At 51.8% G+C, this 14,909-nt stretch overlaps 1 protein-coding gene across 2 annotated transcripts in view; it reads left to right on the top strand.

The window, feature by feature from the left end:
• The window catches only part of Flnc (filamin C), a 28,861-nt gene extending 19,564 nt beyond the window's left edge, over positions 1–9,297 (top strand). Inside the window, exons 31-48 of one of the 2 annotated variants that reach the window (XM_021165901.3) lie at positions 71–169; positions 471–570; positions 889–1,029; positions 1,421–1,549; positions 1,640–1,813; positions 2,489–2,650; positions 2,729–2,932; positions 3,381–3,533; positions 3,628–3,750; positions 3,898–4,140; positions 4,344–4,613; positions 4,704–4,841; positions 5,046–5,161; positions 6,397–6,529; positions 6,629–6,805; positions 6,982–7,200; positions 8,115–8,324; positions 8,444–9,297. In XM_021165901.3, the coding sequence (XP_021021560.1) occupies positions 71–169; positions 471–570; positions 889–1,029; positions 1,421–1,549; positions 1,640–1,813; positions 2,489–2,650; positions 2,729–2,932; positions 3,381–3,533; positions 3,628–3,750; positions 3,898–4,140; positions 4,344–4,613; positions 4,704–4,841; positions 5,046–5,161; positions 6,397–6,529; positions 6,629–6,805; positions 6,982–7,200; positions 8,115–8,324; positions 8,444–8,631 (2,979 nt within the window). In that variant the 3' untranslated portion in view covers positions 8,632–9,297. The remainder of the gene's footprint in view (positions 1–70; positions 170–470; positions 571–888; positions 1,030–1,420; positions 1,550–1,639; positions 1,814–2,488; positions 2,651–2,728; positions 2,933–3,380; positions 3,534–3,627; positions 3,751–3,897; positions 4,141–4,343; positions 4,614–4,703; positions 4,842–5,045; positions 5,162–6,396; positions 6,530–6,628; positions 6,806–6,981; positions 7,201–8,114; positions 8,325–8,443) is intronic. The other variant, XM_021165903.3, reaches the window with a different exon arrangement.
• Positions 9,298–14,909: the final 5,612 nt, after the last annotated feature.

The following is a 14,909-nucleotide window of genomic DNA, read 5'->3' as shown; positions in this document are numbered from 1 at the left end:
CATCCAGGACTTCAGTCAGTCCTGGGACCTGGATCCCCCCACATTGTGTGCCCTGTGCCTTACTCTCCAGGCCTGTGACCCGCTGCCTCACGTGGAGGAGCCCGCAGAAGTGCTGCAGATGCACCAGCCCTATGCCCCTCTTCGGCCTGGCACCTGCCCCACGCACTGGGTACTAGAGCTTCCCACAACAGGCCTCACCATCCTTCTCCCTACTTTCTTCATTCCTCCTTCTGTTGTTCTGCAGGCTTGGGCCACGCATGGTTGGGCCTCTTGGGGAATAGGCAGGCATTAGGATGGGCAGAGGGAGCCCAAATCTGGGTATGGCGCCCCTTCTTCTGCAGCTGATGCGTCTCTCCTGCCGCTCCGGTTTCACTATTAACCTTGTTCTTTCTTCGTTCTCTCTGACTCCGTGAGACAGGCCACACTCCCCAGCCTTCTCCACCAATGCTCCCTTCTCTCACCCACTGCAGGCCACAGAGGAGCCCGTGGTGCCTGTGGAGCCTCTGGAATCCATGCTGAGGCCTTTCAACTTGGTCATCCCCTTCACTGTGCAGAAAGGGGAGCTGACAGGTAATGGGTGCCCCACGCATGAGACTCTCGAGAACTGAGAACGCCTCTTGGCCTTTCCGCTAAGATCAAGTGTAAGGATGAGCCCTAGGGCCCAGAGAGGAAAACAAATTAGGTTGAGACTCACAGGTTGAGCAGAGGCTGGAACTCAGGGTCAAGCCCTCTGTCTCCTAGTCCGGGAGTCCTTCTATTCCTGAACAGGCTGCTTCCCAGTGTCTGGCCTCTGGGGAAAGCAGAGGCCCTTGAGAACAGGCCCCAGGACTGCAGGGATGTGTGGTGGGGGAAACCAGCGTCCCACATGTAAGTGTGTCTGCCTTCCAGGGGAAGTCCGGATGCCTTCTGGAAAAACAGCGCGCCCCAACATCACTGACAACAAAGATGGAACCATCACAGTGAGATATGCGCCGACAGAGAAGGGCCTGCACCAGATGGGGATCAAGTACGACGGCAACCATATCCCTGGTGAGTCGGGGGCAGGGTGAGACCACAGCAAGAGGAGCTGACCCCATGTTGGTCTGCGGTCCTCCTTTAAATACATATGTAAGAACCTGGTGGATTTCTGAGTTCGAGGCCAGCCTGGTCTGCAGAGTGAGTTCCAGACAGCCAGGGCTACACAGAGAAACCCTGTCTCAAAAACCAAAAACAAACAAACAAAAAAGAACCTGCCATGTACAGGCACCATGGGAGGTCCTGGGGAAGTGTGTGTCTTGGTGGTAATGGGCTTCTAAGAGCCAAGTCCATGTGGCAGAGACACAGGGCTCAACATCCAAGGCTGTTGAAGACGCTGGGGGCCAACATGGGTGCAGGAAGCCCCTGTCCCTATGCTAATCCAGCTCCACCTGTCAATCCCCAGGGAGCCCTCTGCAGTTCTATGTGGATGCCATCAACAGCCGCCACGTCAGTGCCTACGGGCCAGGCCTGAGCCATGGCATGGTCAACAAGCCTGCCACCTTCACAATTGTCACCAAGGATGCTGGGGAAGGTGAGGAGAGCTGCTAATAGAGGTGAAGGGGCTTGCCAGGTTGGCGGCACAAGGATAGACCCTCTGACCTCAGCCCCCTTTCGCTCACAGGGGGGCTGTCACTGGCTGTGGAGGGCCCATCCAAGGCAGAGATCACCTGCAAGGACAACAAGGATGGCACCTGTACCGTGTCCTACCTGCCCACAGCACCCGGAGACTACAGCATCATCGTGCGCTTTGACGACAAGCACATCCCAGGGAGCCCCTTCACGGCCAAGATCACAGGTGAGGCGGTGAGGTGGACATTCAGGCATGGGCAGCCTGCCACACCCATGCTCGAGTCAGTTCACTCAGGATGTTTGGACAGAGACTGCTAGGCAGGAGGAGAACATCTTGAGATAAATGTGAGGATGTTGTTCTCCAGAGCAGGCGAGGAACATCCGAACATCCTGCCATCCCATGCTTTAAAAGACATGATCATCTATGTCAGCTCAAGGCCAGCCTAGCCTACAATAGTGAGCTCTAGGACAGCCAAGCCTACATAGAGAGACCATGTCTCAAAATACCAAAAAAAAAAAAAAAAATATTTCAGTTTTCAAGTTACTCTTTAAAAGGTAGGGTATTGACACTGTTTTTGATACCTTGAGAAAACCCAGAGACAGATTAGCACTGTGATCAGAGTCAGAGAGAGAGAGAGAGAGAGAGAGAGAGAGAGAGAGAGAGAGAGAGAGAGAGAGAGAGCGAGCATCTGGTGTCTTGTTCTGTCACTCCATGTGACTCAGGATTAAATGCATAAAGGTTCAAGGAGAGACTTAGCATTCCCAGGACTGAGACAGGCTCGGTGAACAGAGACGCTGGGTCCTTCTGAGGCTGTTAGTAGTTAAGGTGAGTGCAGACCAGGGGTGCTAGAGTCTGTGTGGAGCCAACAGCCTGATCTGTCCCAACTGTCATCTGTCCCAGGTGATGACTCAATGAGAACGTCACAGCTTAATGTGGGCACCTCCACCGATGTGTCACTGAAGATCACGGAGGGTGACCTCAGCCAGCTGACAGCCAGCATCCGTGCTCCTTCAGGCAATGAAGAGCCATGCCTGCTGAAGCGCCTGCCCAACAGGCACATTGGTGAGTACAGGGACTCTTGAGGGTTCCTGGGTGGGAGAGGCCTCGGGGGATGTTCTGCTGACTGTCCCCTCTCCACAGGGATCTCCTTTACCCCCAAGGAGGTCGGGGAGCACGTGGTGAGCGTGCGCAAGAGTGGCAAGCACGTCACCAACAGCCCCTTTAAGATTTTGGTGGGGCCTTCAGAGATCGGGGATGCCAGCAAAGTTCGAGTCTGGGGCAAAGGCCTTTCCGAGGGACAAACCTTCCAAGTGGCAGAGTTCATTGTGGACACTCGCAATGCAGGTACTTCTCATCCCAGAATCCCCCATCTAGTTAGCACTCCACAGATTCTTGTCCCTGTTTCCTGCCTGTGGCCTCCCTCCTCTGGCCACCTCCTCCTCCCCTGGGCTTCCTGGACCTGTTGGGATTCAGTCTGGAGCCCACCGGGGGAAAGTGAATGTCCCCAGTCAGTCAGCAGTGCCATAGCTAAGAGGAAGCTCAGCTGTCCCCATTCCCTGGAATCCAAGAGGTCCGCACTATGGAACTTTCCAGAATGCTTCTTTAGAAGGCTTTGATGACAAACACTGGCTCACCTCTCTACATCTTGTGGTACCATCTTCCTTAGCGGTCACTACATTCATTTGACGTCTATTCTAGGCAGAGTGTCCTTCGTGGGGCAGGAGAGCGGCGTGGGTGCTTGCAGGTACCATGGGGCTCAGGGGAGACATTTTCCTCACATCCTTTCCCTTAGGTTATGGAGGCCTGGGGCTGAGCATCGAAGGCCCTAGCAAGGTGGACATTAACTGTGAGGATATGGAAGACGGTACATGCAAAGTCACCTACTGCCCAACTGAACCCGGCACCTACATCATCAATATTAAGTTTGCTGACAAGCATGTACCTGGTAAGGCTCTGGGCGGGGACCCAGTGGGGACAAATCTGGTGGCCAGGCAGGTCACCAGATCAGAGAACCTGATCTTCTCCTTTCTCACTTACAGGAAGCCCCTTCACCGTGAAGGTGACTGGTGAGGGACGCATGAAGGAAAGCATCACTCGGCGCAGACAGGCACCCTCCATTGCCACCATTGGTAGCACCTGTGACCTCAACCTCAAGATCCCAGGTAGGCACTGTAAAGGCAGAGGAGAGCCAGGGCGGAGCGGGGTCGGCCATGGGATGCCCTTGCAGCCTTGATTGAGCCTGCCCTGGGGCCTCTGTCCTGCCCGCCTCTCTCCTCACCTCCTGTCACCTGCCTCTGGGCTTTCTGTAGGAAACTGGTTTCAGATGGTGTCTGCCCAGGAGCGCCTGACTCGCACCTTCACGCGGAGCAGTCATACATACACCCGCACAGAGCGGACAGAGATCAGCAAGACTCGGGGTGGGGAGACCAAGCGTGAAGTCCGAGTGGAGGAGTCCACCCAGGTCGGCGGAGACCCCTTCCCTGCTGTTTTCGGCGATTTTCTAGGCCGGGAACGCCTGGGCTCCTTCGGCAGCATCACCCGGCAGCAGGAAGGTGAGCAGAGAATACTGGGATCTGGGGTCCTCACAGGGAGGCTGGAGGGCCGCCTGTTCTGTGAGTCAAAATGGCCTCATCCCTGACCACCTTGGCCCAGATGGCCAGGCTAGACCTGAGCAGAGAAGGGGGTTCACCGAGGAGGGCGGGGTTCATGGAGACTGGATACAGCCTCTTGGTCTGACATCACCCCAACCCTTCAGGTGAGGCCAGCTCTCAGGACATGACAGCCCAGGTGACAAGTCCGTCTGGCAAGACAGAAGCCGCAGAGATCGTTGAGGGAGAAGACAGCGCATACAGTGTGCGATTCGTGCCCCAGGAGATGGGTCCCCACACAGTCACTGTCAAGTACCGCGGCCAACACGTGCCCGGAAGCCCTTTTCAGTTCACTGTGGGTCCTCTAGGTGAAGGTGGTGCCCACAAGGTGCGGGCTGGAGGCACAGGGCTGGAGCGAGGTGTAGCTGGTGTGCCAGGTAAGGAGCTGAAGCCAGGGGGAGCTCAGGGCCGGGGCAGCCGACGTGAGGGGTAACAGCACTAAGTGGCCCTACCCTATTGCTGTCCAGCTGAGTTTAGCATCTGGACCCGAGAAGCTGGTGCTGGGGGATTGTCAATCGCTGTGGAAGGTCCCAGCAAGGCAGAGATTGCATTTGAGGACCGCAAGGATGGTTCTTGCGGCGTCTCCTATGTTGTCCAGGAGCCAGGTAAATGTTCACACTTGGGCTGGGGACAGGGTCTCTACTTGCTGACCAATGGGCTGTATGACTCCCCCCACCAGTCACTACTCCCTTTGCACCCCGAGTTCCTTCACCCACTCAGAACTGAGCCCTGGAACAAGGCTGGGCTGGGGAAAGTTTGCCCCTTCTGCTCTTCTCCTGGAAAGTGTGCTGACCAGCCTCCTTCCTCAGGCGACTACGAGGTCTCCATCAAGTTCAATGACGAGCACATCCCAGACAGCCCGTTCGTGGTGCCTGTGGCCTCCCTCTCAGACGACGCTCGCCGCCTCACTGTCACCAGCCTCCAGGTCTGTGCCAGGGGTGGGACCCGAGAGACAGGCAGGAGCCTAGGAGGGCAGGCCCACATGGCCAGTGACTGAGCTTGGTGGACGAGCTGGCTGCAGTCTCTTCAACCACTGTGTGCAGGGGAGGTCAGGGCCCTTGCAGGGAGCGTGTCTGCTCCATGCCTTGTTTGGGCTTTTTAGAAGCATTGTCTCCCTGTCCTTCCTGAGAGCTGGCATGTCTTGTCACTGCATTTGTTCCACTTTCTTCTGGATGTTTATAACTAAGCACATCATGAGAATAAGCACATAAAATTAATACAAAATAAACAGAGGCCAGTTTGCAGAGGACTCCTGAGCAAGCACATGTAGACTGGGCTACACCTCTCCTACCACTGCAACCAGCTCTACTTTTTCCTGGTGTGACATCTAGAAAGATCCTTTCCTTCTACGGGAATGTATACCATGCCGGCTTTCAGCAGGCCATGCTAGCAATTGGGAATCTGTCAAAGAGCGGTTATGAAAGGACAGGACCCTCCCCTCACACACACATTCTTTTTGTTTGTTTGTTTGTTTGTTTTGTTTTGTTTAAACTTTGTTTACACACACCCACATGCTGTCACTCTTTTCAGAAGAGGGCATCAGATCCCATTACAGATGGTTGTGAGCCACCATGTGGTTGCTGGGAATTGAACTCAGGACCTTTGGAAGAACAATCAGTGCTCCTAACCACTGAGCCATCTCTCCAGCCCCACTCCACATTCTTTCAGCTGACCCTCAATGCAGTCCTATCAGCCAACAGTGAGCCCCACCGCTTTAGCCCAGGCTACCATCCGCATACCCCCAAGCCCTTCTTGTGCTCTCTCCAGTGCTCCATTGGTCACCTCCTTCTAGGGGCGATCTACACTCAGCCTGCCACATCCAAGCTCTCTCTTATGGGCCTGCAGCACTGTCCAGCTCTGCTACTAGGCCTGCATGACTCGGCGTCTGGCCTCTGCTTCCTCAGCTGAGACAGGCATACATCACTCCTCATCCCCTGTGGTACCCAGCATGGCTAGGATGGTGCCCACAGGTGAATGCAGAGAGTGGCAGGTCAGCTTTTGCATCTCAGACCTTCCCTGCAATCTGGGCTGGCTGGCAGTGACCAGGCTGGAGAGGTGTGAACACTGGGCTGGCCGTACAGGAAGAACAGCACTGAGCTAGAGAGGACTGGTCCATCCCCAGCTTCCCATGACTCTGAGTATGCTCTGTGGTCTTTGCAGGAGACAGGGCTTAAAGTGAACCAGCCAGCATCTTTCGCGGTGCAGCTTAATGGGGCACGTGGCGTGATTGATGCCCGGGTACACACACCCTCAGGAGCTGTGGAGGAGTGCTATGTCTCTGAACTGGACAGTGGTGAGCTGGCCCCGCCCCTGCCATCTCCTGCCCGGCCGGGATCTCTGGCAAAGGGGTGAAAGAACATGGAGGCCTACTCACCAACCTTCTGCTTCACAGATAAGCATACTATCCGCTTCATCCCCCATGAGAACGGTGTACACTCAATTGATGTCAAGTTCAATGGTGCCCACATCCCTGGAAGTCCCTTCAAGATCCGTGTTGGGGAGCAGAGCCAGGCCGGGGACCCAGGCTTGGTGTCAGCTTATGGGCCTGGGCTTGAAGGAGGCACTACGGGTGAGTGTCTGAATTGAGGGGAGCAGGGTTAGATTTGGGGGAATCAGACATGCCTTGGTAGGTCAGGCACTTGGTATTGACCTTAAGTGCTGCCCAAGGGATCCAAGGCCCCAAGGAATCCAGAGCCCCGCTCTGGGCTGCATTCTTCCTTACTTCTTGCTCCCTCTGTCTTCCAGGCGTATCATCAGAGTTTATTGTAAACACCCAGAATGCAGGCTCAGGGGCCTTGTCTGTCACCATTGATGGGCCTTCCAAGGTGCAGCTGGACTGTCGGGAGTGTCCCGAGGGCCATGTAGTCACTTACACTCCCATGGCTCCTGGTAACTACCTCATTGCTATCAAGTATGGTGGCCCTCAGCACATTGTGGGCAGTCCCTTCAAAGCAAAGGTCACAGGTGAGTACCCTGGCTGGAGAAGGTTCACGTAGCCCAGCCCAGCATGGCTGGTTCTGGTGGCCATGCACATTTGATTGTAGTGTGCTTTCAGTTATGGACAGTTACTATGGTGGAGGTGGGCATGGCTAGGCAGCATTCCATCCTGTAGAGCAGTGCATCTTTAAAAATACAAGTCTTGCCGGGCAGAGGTGGCGCACACCTTTAATACCAGCACTTGGGAGGCAGAGGCAGGTGGATTTCTGAGTTCGAGGCCAGCCTGGTCTACAAAATGAGTTCCAGGACAGCCAGGGCTATACAGAGAAACCCTGTCTCGAAAAGCCAAATAAAAATAAAATAAAATAAAATAAAATAGGATAAAAGGAGTGCACCTGGAAAGACTTGTATTTTTATTTTATTTTATCCCAGCACTGGAGAGGCAGAGGCAGGCAGATCTGTGAGTCTGAAGCCAGCCTGCTACACAGAATGAATTCCAGGACAGCCTGGACTATGCAGAGAAACCCTGTCTTGAAAACCAAAAAAAGAAAAAATAATCCATTTTTTTTTTCAGTGCTGGGGTTTGAACCCAGTGCTCATACATGCCAGGGAAATGCTCTACCACTGAGCTATATCCCCATTTTGTTCCAGTTTCAAGTCATACTTTTGCCCTTTCAGTTCACTTGACTCCCCAGAGGGAGCCTAGAAGGGTGAGGGGCAGGGTCAGAAGTGGCTGTGACCCAAGGGTAAGCAGGGATTGGAGCTGGTCAGATGCTGCCTCTGTGGAACAGGTCGTATTCTTCAAAAGCTGTTGCTGAGGACAGGCAGGAGCCTAACGCACACAACGTTACCCAATGCCCATCTTAGAGAGCCGTCAGTGTCCTAGAAAAGGGTAGGGAGTCCTTTTGACTAGTCCCGTGACCGCCTACTCTACCCTTCAGGTCCCCGGTTGTCTGGAGGCCACAGCCTCCACGAAACATCCACAGTTCTGGTGGAGACGGTGACCAAGTCTTCCTCAAGCCGTGGCGCCAGTTATAGTTCCATCCCCAAGTTCTCCTCAGATGCCAGCAAGGTGGTAACAAGGGGCCCTGGTCTGTCCCAGGCCTTTGTGGGTCAGAAGAACTCATTCACTGTGGACTGCAGCAAAGCAGGCATGTTCCATCCAAGAGGCTTGTCTGGGGGAGGAGGGGGACGGGAAGGAAGCTGTCCAGGGATGGGGCATGGGCTGCTTGTGGCCTGGTGTGAATCACTCCTCTCTGCCTCTCTCCAGGCACCAACATGATGATGGTGGGCGTGCATGGGCCCAAGACCCCCTGCGAAGAGGTATATGTGAAGCACATGGGAAACCGGGTCTACAACGTCACCTACACTGTCAAGGAGAAGGGAGACTACATCCTCATTGTCAAGTGGGGTGACGAAAGTGTCCCTGGGAGCCCCTTCAAGGTCAATGTGCCCTGAATCTCAGAAGTATTGCCCCCCAGACCAGGCCCCCACTTCCTGCCAAACTCATACCCACACAGATGTGCCACACCCCTCTGCACACTCACAGAATCAGACACTAAAACACCTGCCTTAGGTGTGATGTGAGTGGTACAACACCCCCCCATGTCACTTGAGGGGTGGGGGGGTGCTTTATTTGTCTCAGATCAGTGTCCCTCAAATGTGGCCCAAGAGCAGACTGGGGTGAGGCTCAGGGCAGAGACTGTGAAATAAGGGGTTAAACAGGGGTTGGGGGAAGCCTTGGGGGTCATAGTGGGGCTGATGCCAGTGGGCAAGCACTGAATTAGGGGATCTGTGTGAGAGAGAAGTCACCCTCACAATCCGCCATGCCTGAGGACTCTGTCAGGCCCGTCTGGTGGCCACAACCCTAGAGTGAAGGGCTTGGAAAAGAAAGAGCAATGGAAGACGGCAGACCCAGAGCAAGCAGCACGTGGCGTGTGGACTGGCCCCAAGTGACGTGCTCTGCCCATGCCAGGCCTCCCAGGGAACTGATTTCTCTTACTATTTTTTTTTTTATGGTTACACAGCTCTGCCCCACTGGGGGTCTTTTTTACACATTGTGGGGCCCAGCTCTCTGGGGAACTTTTGCACATGTGAAAAACACCAAATAAAGCAATAGCTGTTTCGAAGGCTTATTTGTTCTTTGTGTGTGTGTGTGTGTGACAGAGACAGAGACAGAGGGACAAAGAGAGACAGAGAGAAATGAGTGTGTGTGTGAGAGAGAGACAGACAGACAGAGACAGAGAGACAGAGAGAATGGAGTGTGTGTGTGTGTGAGAGAGAGAGATAGACAGAGAGAATGGGGTGTGTGTGTGTGTGTCCATTGTTGCCTCCTGACCCAGAGTAGAGTAGAGAACCACACAGAGATGAGATGATGTGACCCAGGGCTGAGGACAAGGGACTGGGGAAGACAGGAGTTTTGGGACATTGGCTAACAGAGGACCCAAGGAAGTAATAGTCTTCCACTAGCTAGAAAGCAAACAGGAGCAGACACTGTTAAGGGTGGCTGGAAGGCCACCTTCCTCCAGCCCAGCCTGAAGGATGTTCTTCTTGTTAGGTTCTTGGAACTGTGACCACAGGCCAGGTGGTGATGAGTTTCCTGAGTTTGACGCCATCTTTGTGTACATAATGAGTTCTAGGACAGCCAGAGCTATGTAGAGAGACTCTTTCTCAAAACACACACACACACACACACACACACACACACACACACACACACACACACACACACACTGCGACCTCTGACATAGGCAGTAATGTTCTTTACCAGAAACCAAAGGAGAATCCTGAACCTCACTCCAGACCCTCTAACAGACCTGGGCCAACTACCCCCTCATGTCAAATCTTGGCCTAGCTCAGCTCTCTGGACTTCCTAGCAGCTTCTGAACTCTACAGCTGATAAGTAAAATCTCTTGGCTCTGACCTGCCCTCCATGTTCCATGCAGCTAGAAAGGGTCCCATTAATGGCCTTGTGTCCCTCTGGTTTAGAGCCAGGCCCCTTGTGGCTCCAGTCCCCTTGCAGGGATGGTTTTCTCCATACTCCCCTGGATTCACATACCTATTTCCCCACATGTGATTGACCAATGTACCCAATTCCCGTTTACACTCTCTGTCTCAACACCCTCCGTGGTTTTCTGGGTACCTAGGCTGCAGTTCTGGCCTCTGCTTGGAACACCTTTGCCTTCCTATGCTCCCCTTTCTGGCCAATGGGAAAGTTTCTTGAACCCCCCTGACTTTTCCTGAGTTTCGACCACCAACTCCCACACTTCCCTGGGGCACACTTCTGCCTGTGGGTATCACACTGATCTGTGGCAGGTATGCATGGCCTCCACAGTCAGTCTAAGCCCCCCTCACCCCGAGAGCTCTAATACAGGTGTGAATGATCTGTGAACAAGTCTCAAAGCAAGTGCAAAACTCCCTTCACGAGATGGGTCCCATAACTATAGACCCATGCCCCCGGCACTGCAGAGTGGTACCAATGAGACCCAAGACAACATGACCCCAGTCCTCAAACTTCATTCAGTCCCTGTCTGCTTCCTCGTGCTCTCTTCAGGTTTCCTCTTTCCCTTCCTGTCCCAAGAATGAGACAGGATAGAAAGACTCATGGGACACAGGAGAGAAAGGGGGAGCCTTCTTACCCTTAGAGTCTGGCTGAAGTCTGAGAGCCAAGGATTCCAGCAGAACTAACATTTTCTGTGAGGATCACCAACATAGAGACAGTACTCCTTTTATGTAGAGATATTTCAAACAAAAATGTTAAAATAGTAATGAAGACTAAACCGTTGTTGACAATAAAAACAAGGTGATGTCATCGGCACCCCCTGAGATTTAGGATTTTACTTATCAACTGTAGAGTCTTTCCAGGGCACATGGGGAACCACCCTATGACTTCATTTAAGCTCCTTAGTCACCTTCTGAGATGTGACTACAGAAGTCCCCAAAATAATGCTATGGCAATGCTTGAGATACGTCATTCTCTCTTGAGAAGCCCACACCCATGCTTGAGTGTGTCCAATTCTTTCCCCCAAGTCCCTCTCTGGGAACCAACCACCTTGCTAAACCTATGTTCATCTCTAGTAAATCTGAACCCAGCTTTGTTCTGGCCCCTCCTGAAATTCTTGCCAGGCAGTGGTGACACACACCTTTAATCCCAGCACTTGGGAGGTGGATTTCTGAGTTCAAGGCCAGCCAAGTCTACAGAGTGAGTTCCAGGACAGCCAGAGCTGTACAGAGAAACTCTGTCTTGAAAAAAAAAAAAGTCTCAGCTTTACCTAAGAGAGGTCTCAGAAAAAGAATCTCTCAGACTGCTACAGATGACAGTAAGTATAGAACTGTGTCTCCTGCTCCTGTCACACTGTAGGTGACAGGAAGTTCTTTCCTTTCCTCAATCTTTCAAAGTCCCTCTGGAACCTCTCTTTATGGCATCTCTGCTCTTCCCACTGGGATTTCTCACTCTCCCCTCATTCCTGCGGGGAGTTCCTGAGGACAGAACTCGTGTTCTATCAATCCTTCGTCCCTAGCTCCTCATCATGGTCCCATGTGACAAACGGTGGTTGAATGAAGAGCAGAGATGTGTTTGGCACGCTTCAGCTCCTAAAAGCTCATCCAGCCCATTAGAGGTGGATTTGTTCTCTTAAGCATCTGACCACTTGTGATCATCGAGGGCATCTATAACAGGTGCTGGAGCTAATGCTCCTACCCACAGCTTTATACTTGTCCTACTTTCCTTGATGGAGCTGGTTTGCTACCCTTCCCTGTGGCTTGAAGTACTTATAGTTAGTGGGCTCAGCCGCTCTCACCCAGCCATGGCAGAGCAGTAGGTGCTGAGCAACTGTGGGCCTCTTCTCAATCCTTTAAGAGTCCTGTGGCCCAGCCCTGAGAACTTAGTGCTAAGTCTAAAATGAAACCTTGAAACAGTAAAGCAGAGAGTGAGACCCAAGTGTACCCCAAATCCCTGGCCAACCAGGCCACGTTGGTGACAGGAAGAACCTAAAGGCATAAAGGGTTTCTTCTGGCTCACAGTTTGAAGTTACAGTCTATCATGGTGGAAAGATATAGTAATAAGAAGCTTTGATTAGGTTGGTGGGAGCTCAAGGCTGCTTACAGGGAGCTGGGAGGGTCAGGACACAGAAAACACACCTGGGCAGCTCAGAAGACACTCAGATCACATTGGACATAGTTAGCCTTTTTACTCAGTCTTGGGCCCCATCCTACATGATGGGACCAACCACACTCACTGTGTTTGTTGGAAGACCAGAGGTATGTCTCATGAGTCCCCTAGGACCAGGGTTTCTTTTCAATTCAATCAAGTTCACAATCCAAATTGACTGCCAGACATACACACAACTGCCAGACTAGACCACGTGGATATGTCAAGCACACCATACCCAAGGTTCTTACACCCTCCCCCGCCACCCCCGCCACCCCCCCCCCCTTGCTGACTCTCTGTCTATCTGTCTTTGTTGAAAAAACAATGGCCCTTTCCCCTCCAACCTACTCATTTCAGAATTCATACCCTCAGGAACGTTACTTCTTGTTTTATTTTGTTTTTTTTCAAGACAGGATTTTCCCTGTGTAGCCCTGGCTGATCTGGAACTAGCTTGATAGAGCAGGCTGGCCTTGAACTCACAGAGATGCCCTTGCCTTTGCCTTCCGAGTGCTGGGATTAAAGATGGGCAGAATTGTTACTCTAAGAGTTGCCCTGGTCACAGTGCCTCTTCACATGTGCTGGTGCCCCTCTCACCCCTAAGACAATAATATCCCAAGCTTGTTCCAACAGGTGCCTCAGCTAGAAGACAGGTCTCTTTGCTTGCTGCTTAAACACATGCAATCTCAAAACCAGTTTTGTGTACTCTGGCTCTAAGAATCTCTCACCTCCATATAGTCCACTTTCCCTACCATCAGCCCTGCATTCCAGCCAGCACTTCTGTTTGATTCCCTCCTTCGGCAGTGCCTCTGCACACACGTGGTTCTAGAATAGCTCTAACGTATGAGCCTGGTGATGAGGACCGTTTAGTCCTCAGGAAAACATCTAGATTCTTTCATTTTGATTGTTTGCTTGGTTGTTGTTGTTGTTGGTGGTGGTGGTGGTGGTGGTTGTGGTGGTGGTGGTGTGTGTGTATGTATTTGGAGAAAGGGTTTCTCTGTGTAGCCCTGGCTATGCTGGAACTAACTCTGTAGACCAGGTTGGCTTTAAACTCAGAGATCCACCTGCCTCTGCCTCCTGAGTGCCACTGCAGCCTGTTTTGTTTTGTAATTTTTTATTCTTTTTGGAGATAGGTTTTAAAAATCAATTGTTTGCATTTATTTGATTATTTGCTGTGCCACTGCGTGTGTTTGTGTGTTTGTAAAACAAATGTAGAGAGATCAGAGGACAACTCACAGAATTTGCTTCTCTCTCCTTCCACTGTGTAGGTTCTAGAGAGTTCACTCAGGTCATCAGCTGTGTAGCAAGTGCCATAACTCACTGGGCCATCGGGACAATCTTAGCATATACTTGTGGTGGTCTGAATATGTTTGGCCCATGGGAAGTGGCACTATTAGACAGTGTGGCCTTACTGGAGGAGGTGTGGTCTTATTAGAGGACGGGTGTCACTGTGGAGGTGGGGCTTTGAAGTCTCATATATATATGCTCGTGTTTGGCCCATGTGATCAAGACTCTCGTTCTGGCTGCCTGTGGAAGACAGCCTCCTTCTGGCTGCCTTTGGATTGAGATGTAGAACTCTTGGCTCCTCCAGGACCACATCTGCTTGCAAGCTGCCATGCTTCCTGCCATGATAATGGACTGAACCTCTGAATCTGTAAGCCAGCCCCAATTAAATGTAACCTTTCTAAGAGTTGCCCTAGTCACAGTGCCTCTTCACATGTGCTGGTGCCCCTCTCACCCCTAAGACAATATCCCAAGCTTGTGCCAATCTTCTTGCTTCAAACCTCCTAAGTGCTAGGGTTGTTTCTATGCAAGTCTCTAAATTTAGCAACTAACATGAGGCCTTGCTTGATTTCTACAGCACTGCACAGTGCCATCATTCATTTGCCTACTTCTTTGGTAATTTAATATATATTCAGTGATTGTTAGCCATGTCATAGTTAGCATGCATGTGTACATCATACCAATTCAGACCTTGACCTTCCAGCTAGGAAATATCTGTCCTTGGACAGTTGTGGTAGCCTATGTCTGTAATCTCAGACTGAGGCAAGAGTTGAAACAAACAAATGAAGGGACAGGAAATAGTGGTGCATTCCTGTAGTCCCAGCATTCAGGAGGATGACGCAGTAGGACCCCTTGCTGCAAGTTCAAGGCCAACCTAGTCTACATTCTGAGTTCCAGGCCAGAAAAGGCTACATATAGCAGGTTTCAAAAAACAACCAAATAAAACTAAAAAAGGGGGTTGATAGTTTGGCCTAGTGGCAGGCACAAGCCTTAAATCCTAATATTTGGGAGGCAAATAGTGAGACCTATCTCTTTTTATAAGATTTATTTATTTATTTCATAAATATGGGTACACTGGCACTGTCTTTAGACACACCAGAAGAGGGCATCAGATGTCCATTACAGATGGTTGTGAGCCACCATGTGGTTGCTGGGAATTGACCTCTGGACCTCTAGTAGAGCAGTCAGTGCTCTTAATCACTGAGCCATCTCTCCAGCCCTGAGACCTATCTTTAAAAAAAAAAAAAAAAAGCACTGGGTTGACCAGATGAACCCCAAGGTGAGTCTCATAGGGTGTATTATGACC

This window comes from Mus caroli, unplaced genomic scaffold (genome assembly GCF_978045245.1).
Source record: "Mus caroli unplaced genomic scaffold, Mus_caroli_1 scaffold_7, whole genome shotgun sequence".
Taxonomy (NCBI): Eukaryota; Metazoa; Chordata; class Mammalia; order Rodentia; family Muridae; genus Mus; species Mus caroli.
Note: the sequence above shows the minus strand (reverse complement) of the source record. Positions and strands in the feature narration are given on the sequence as shown.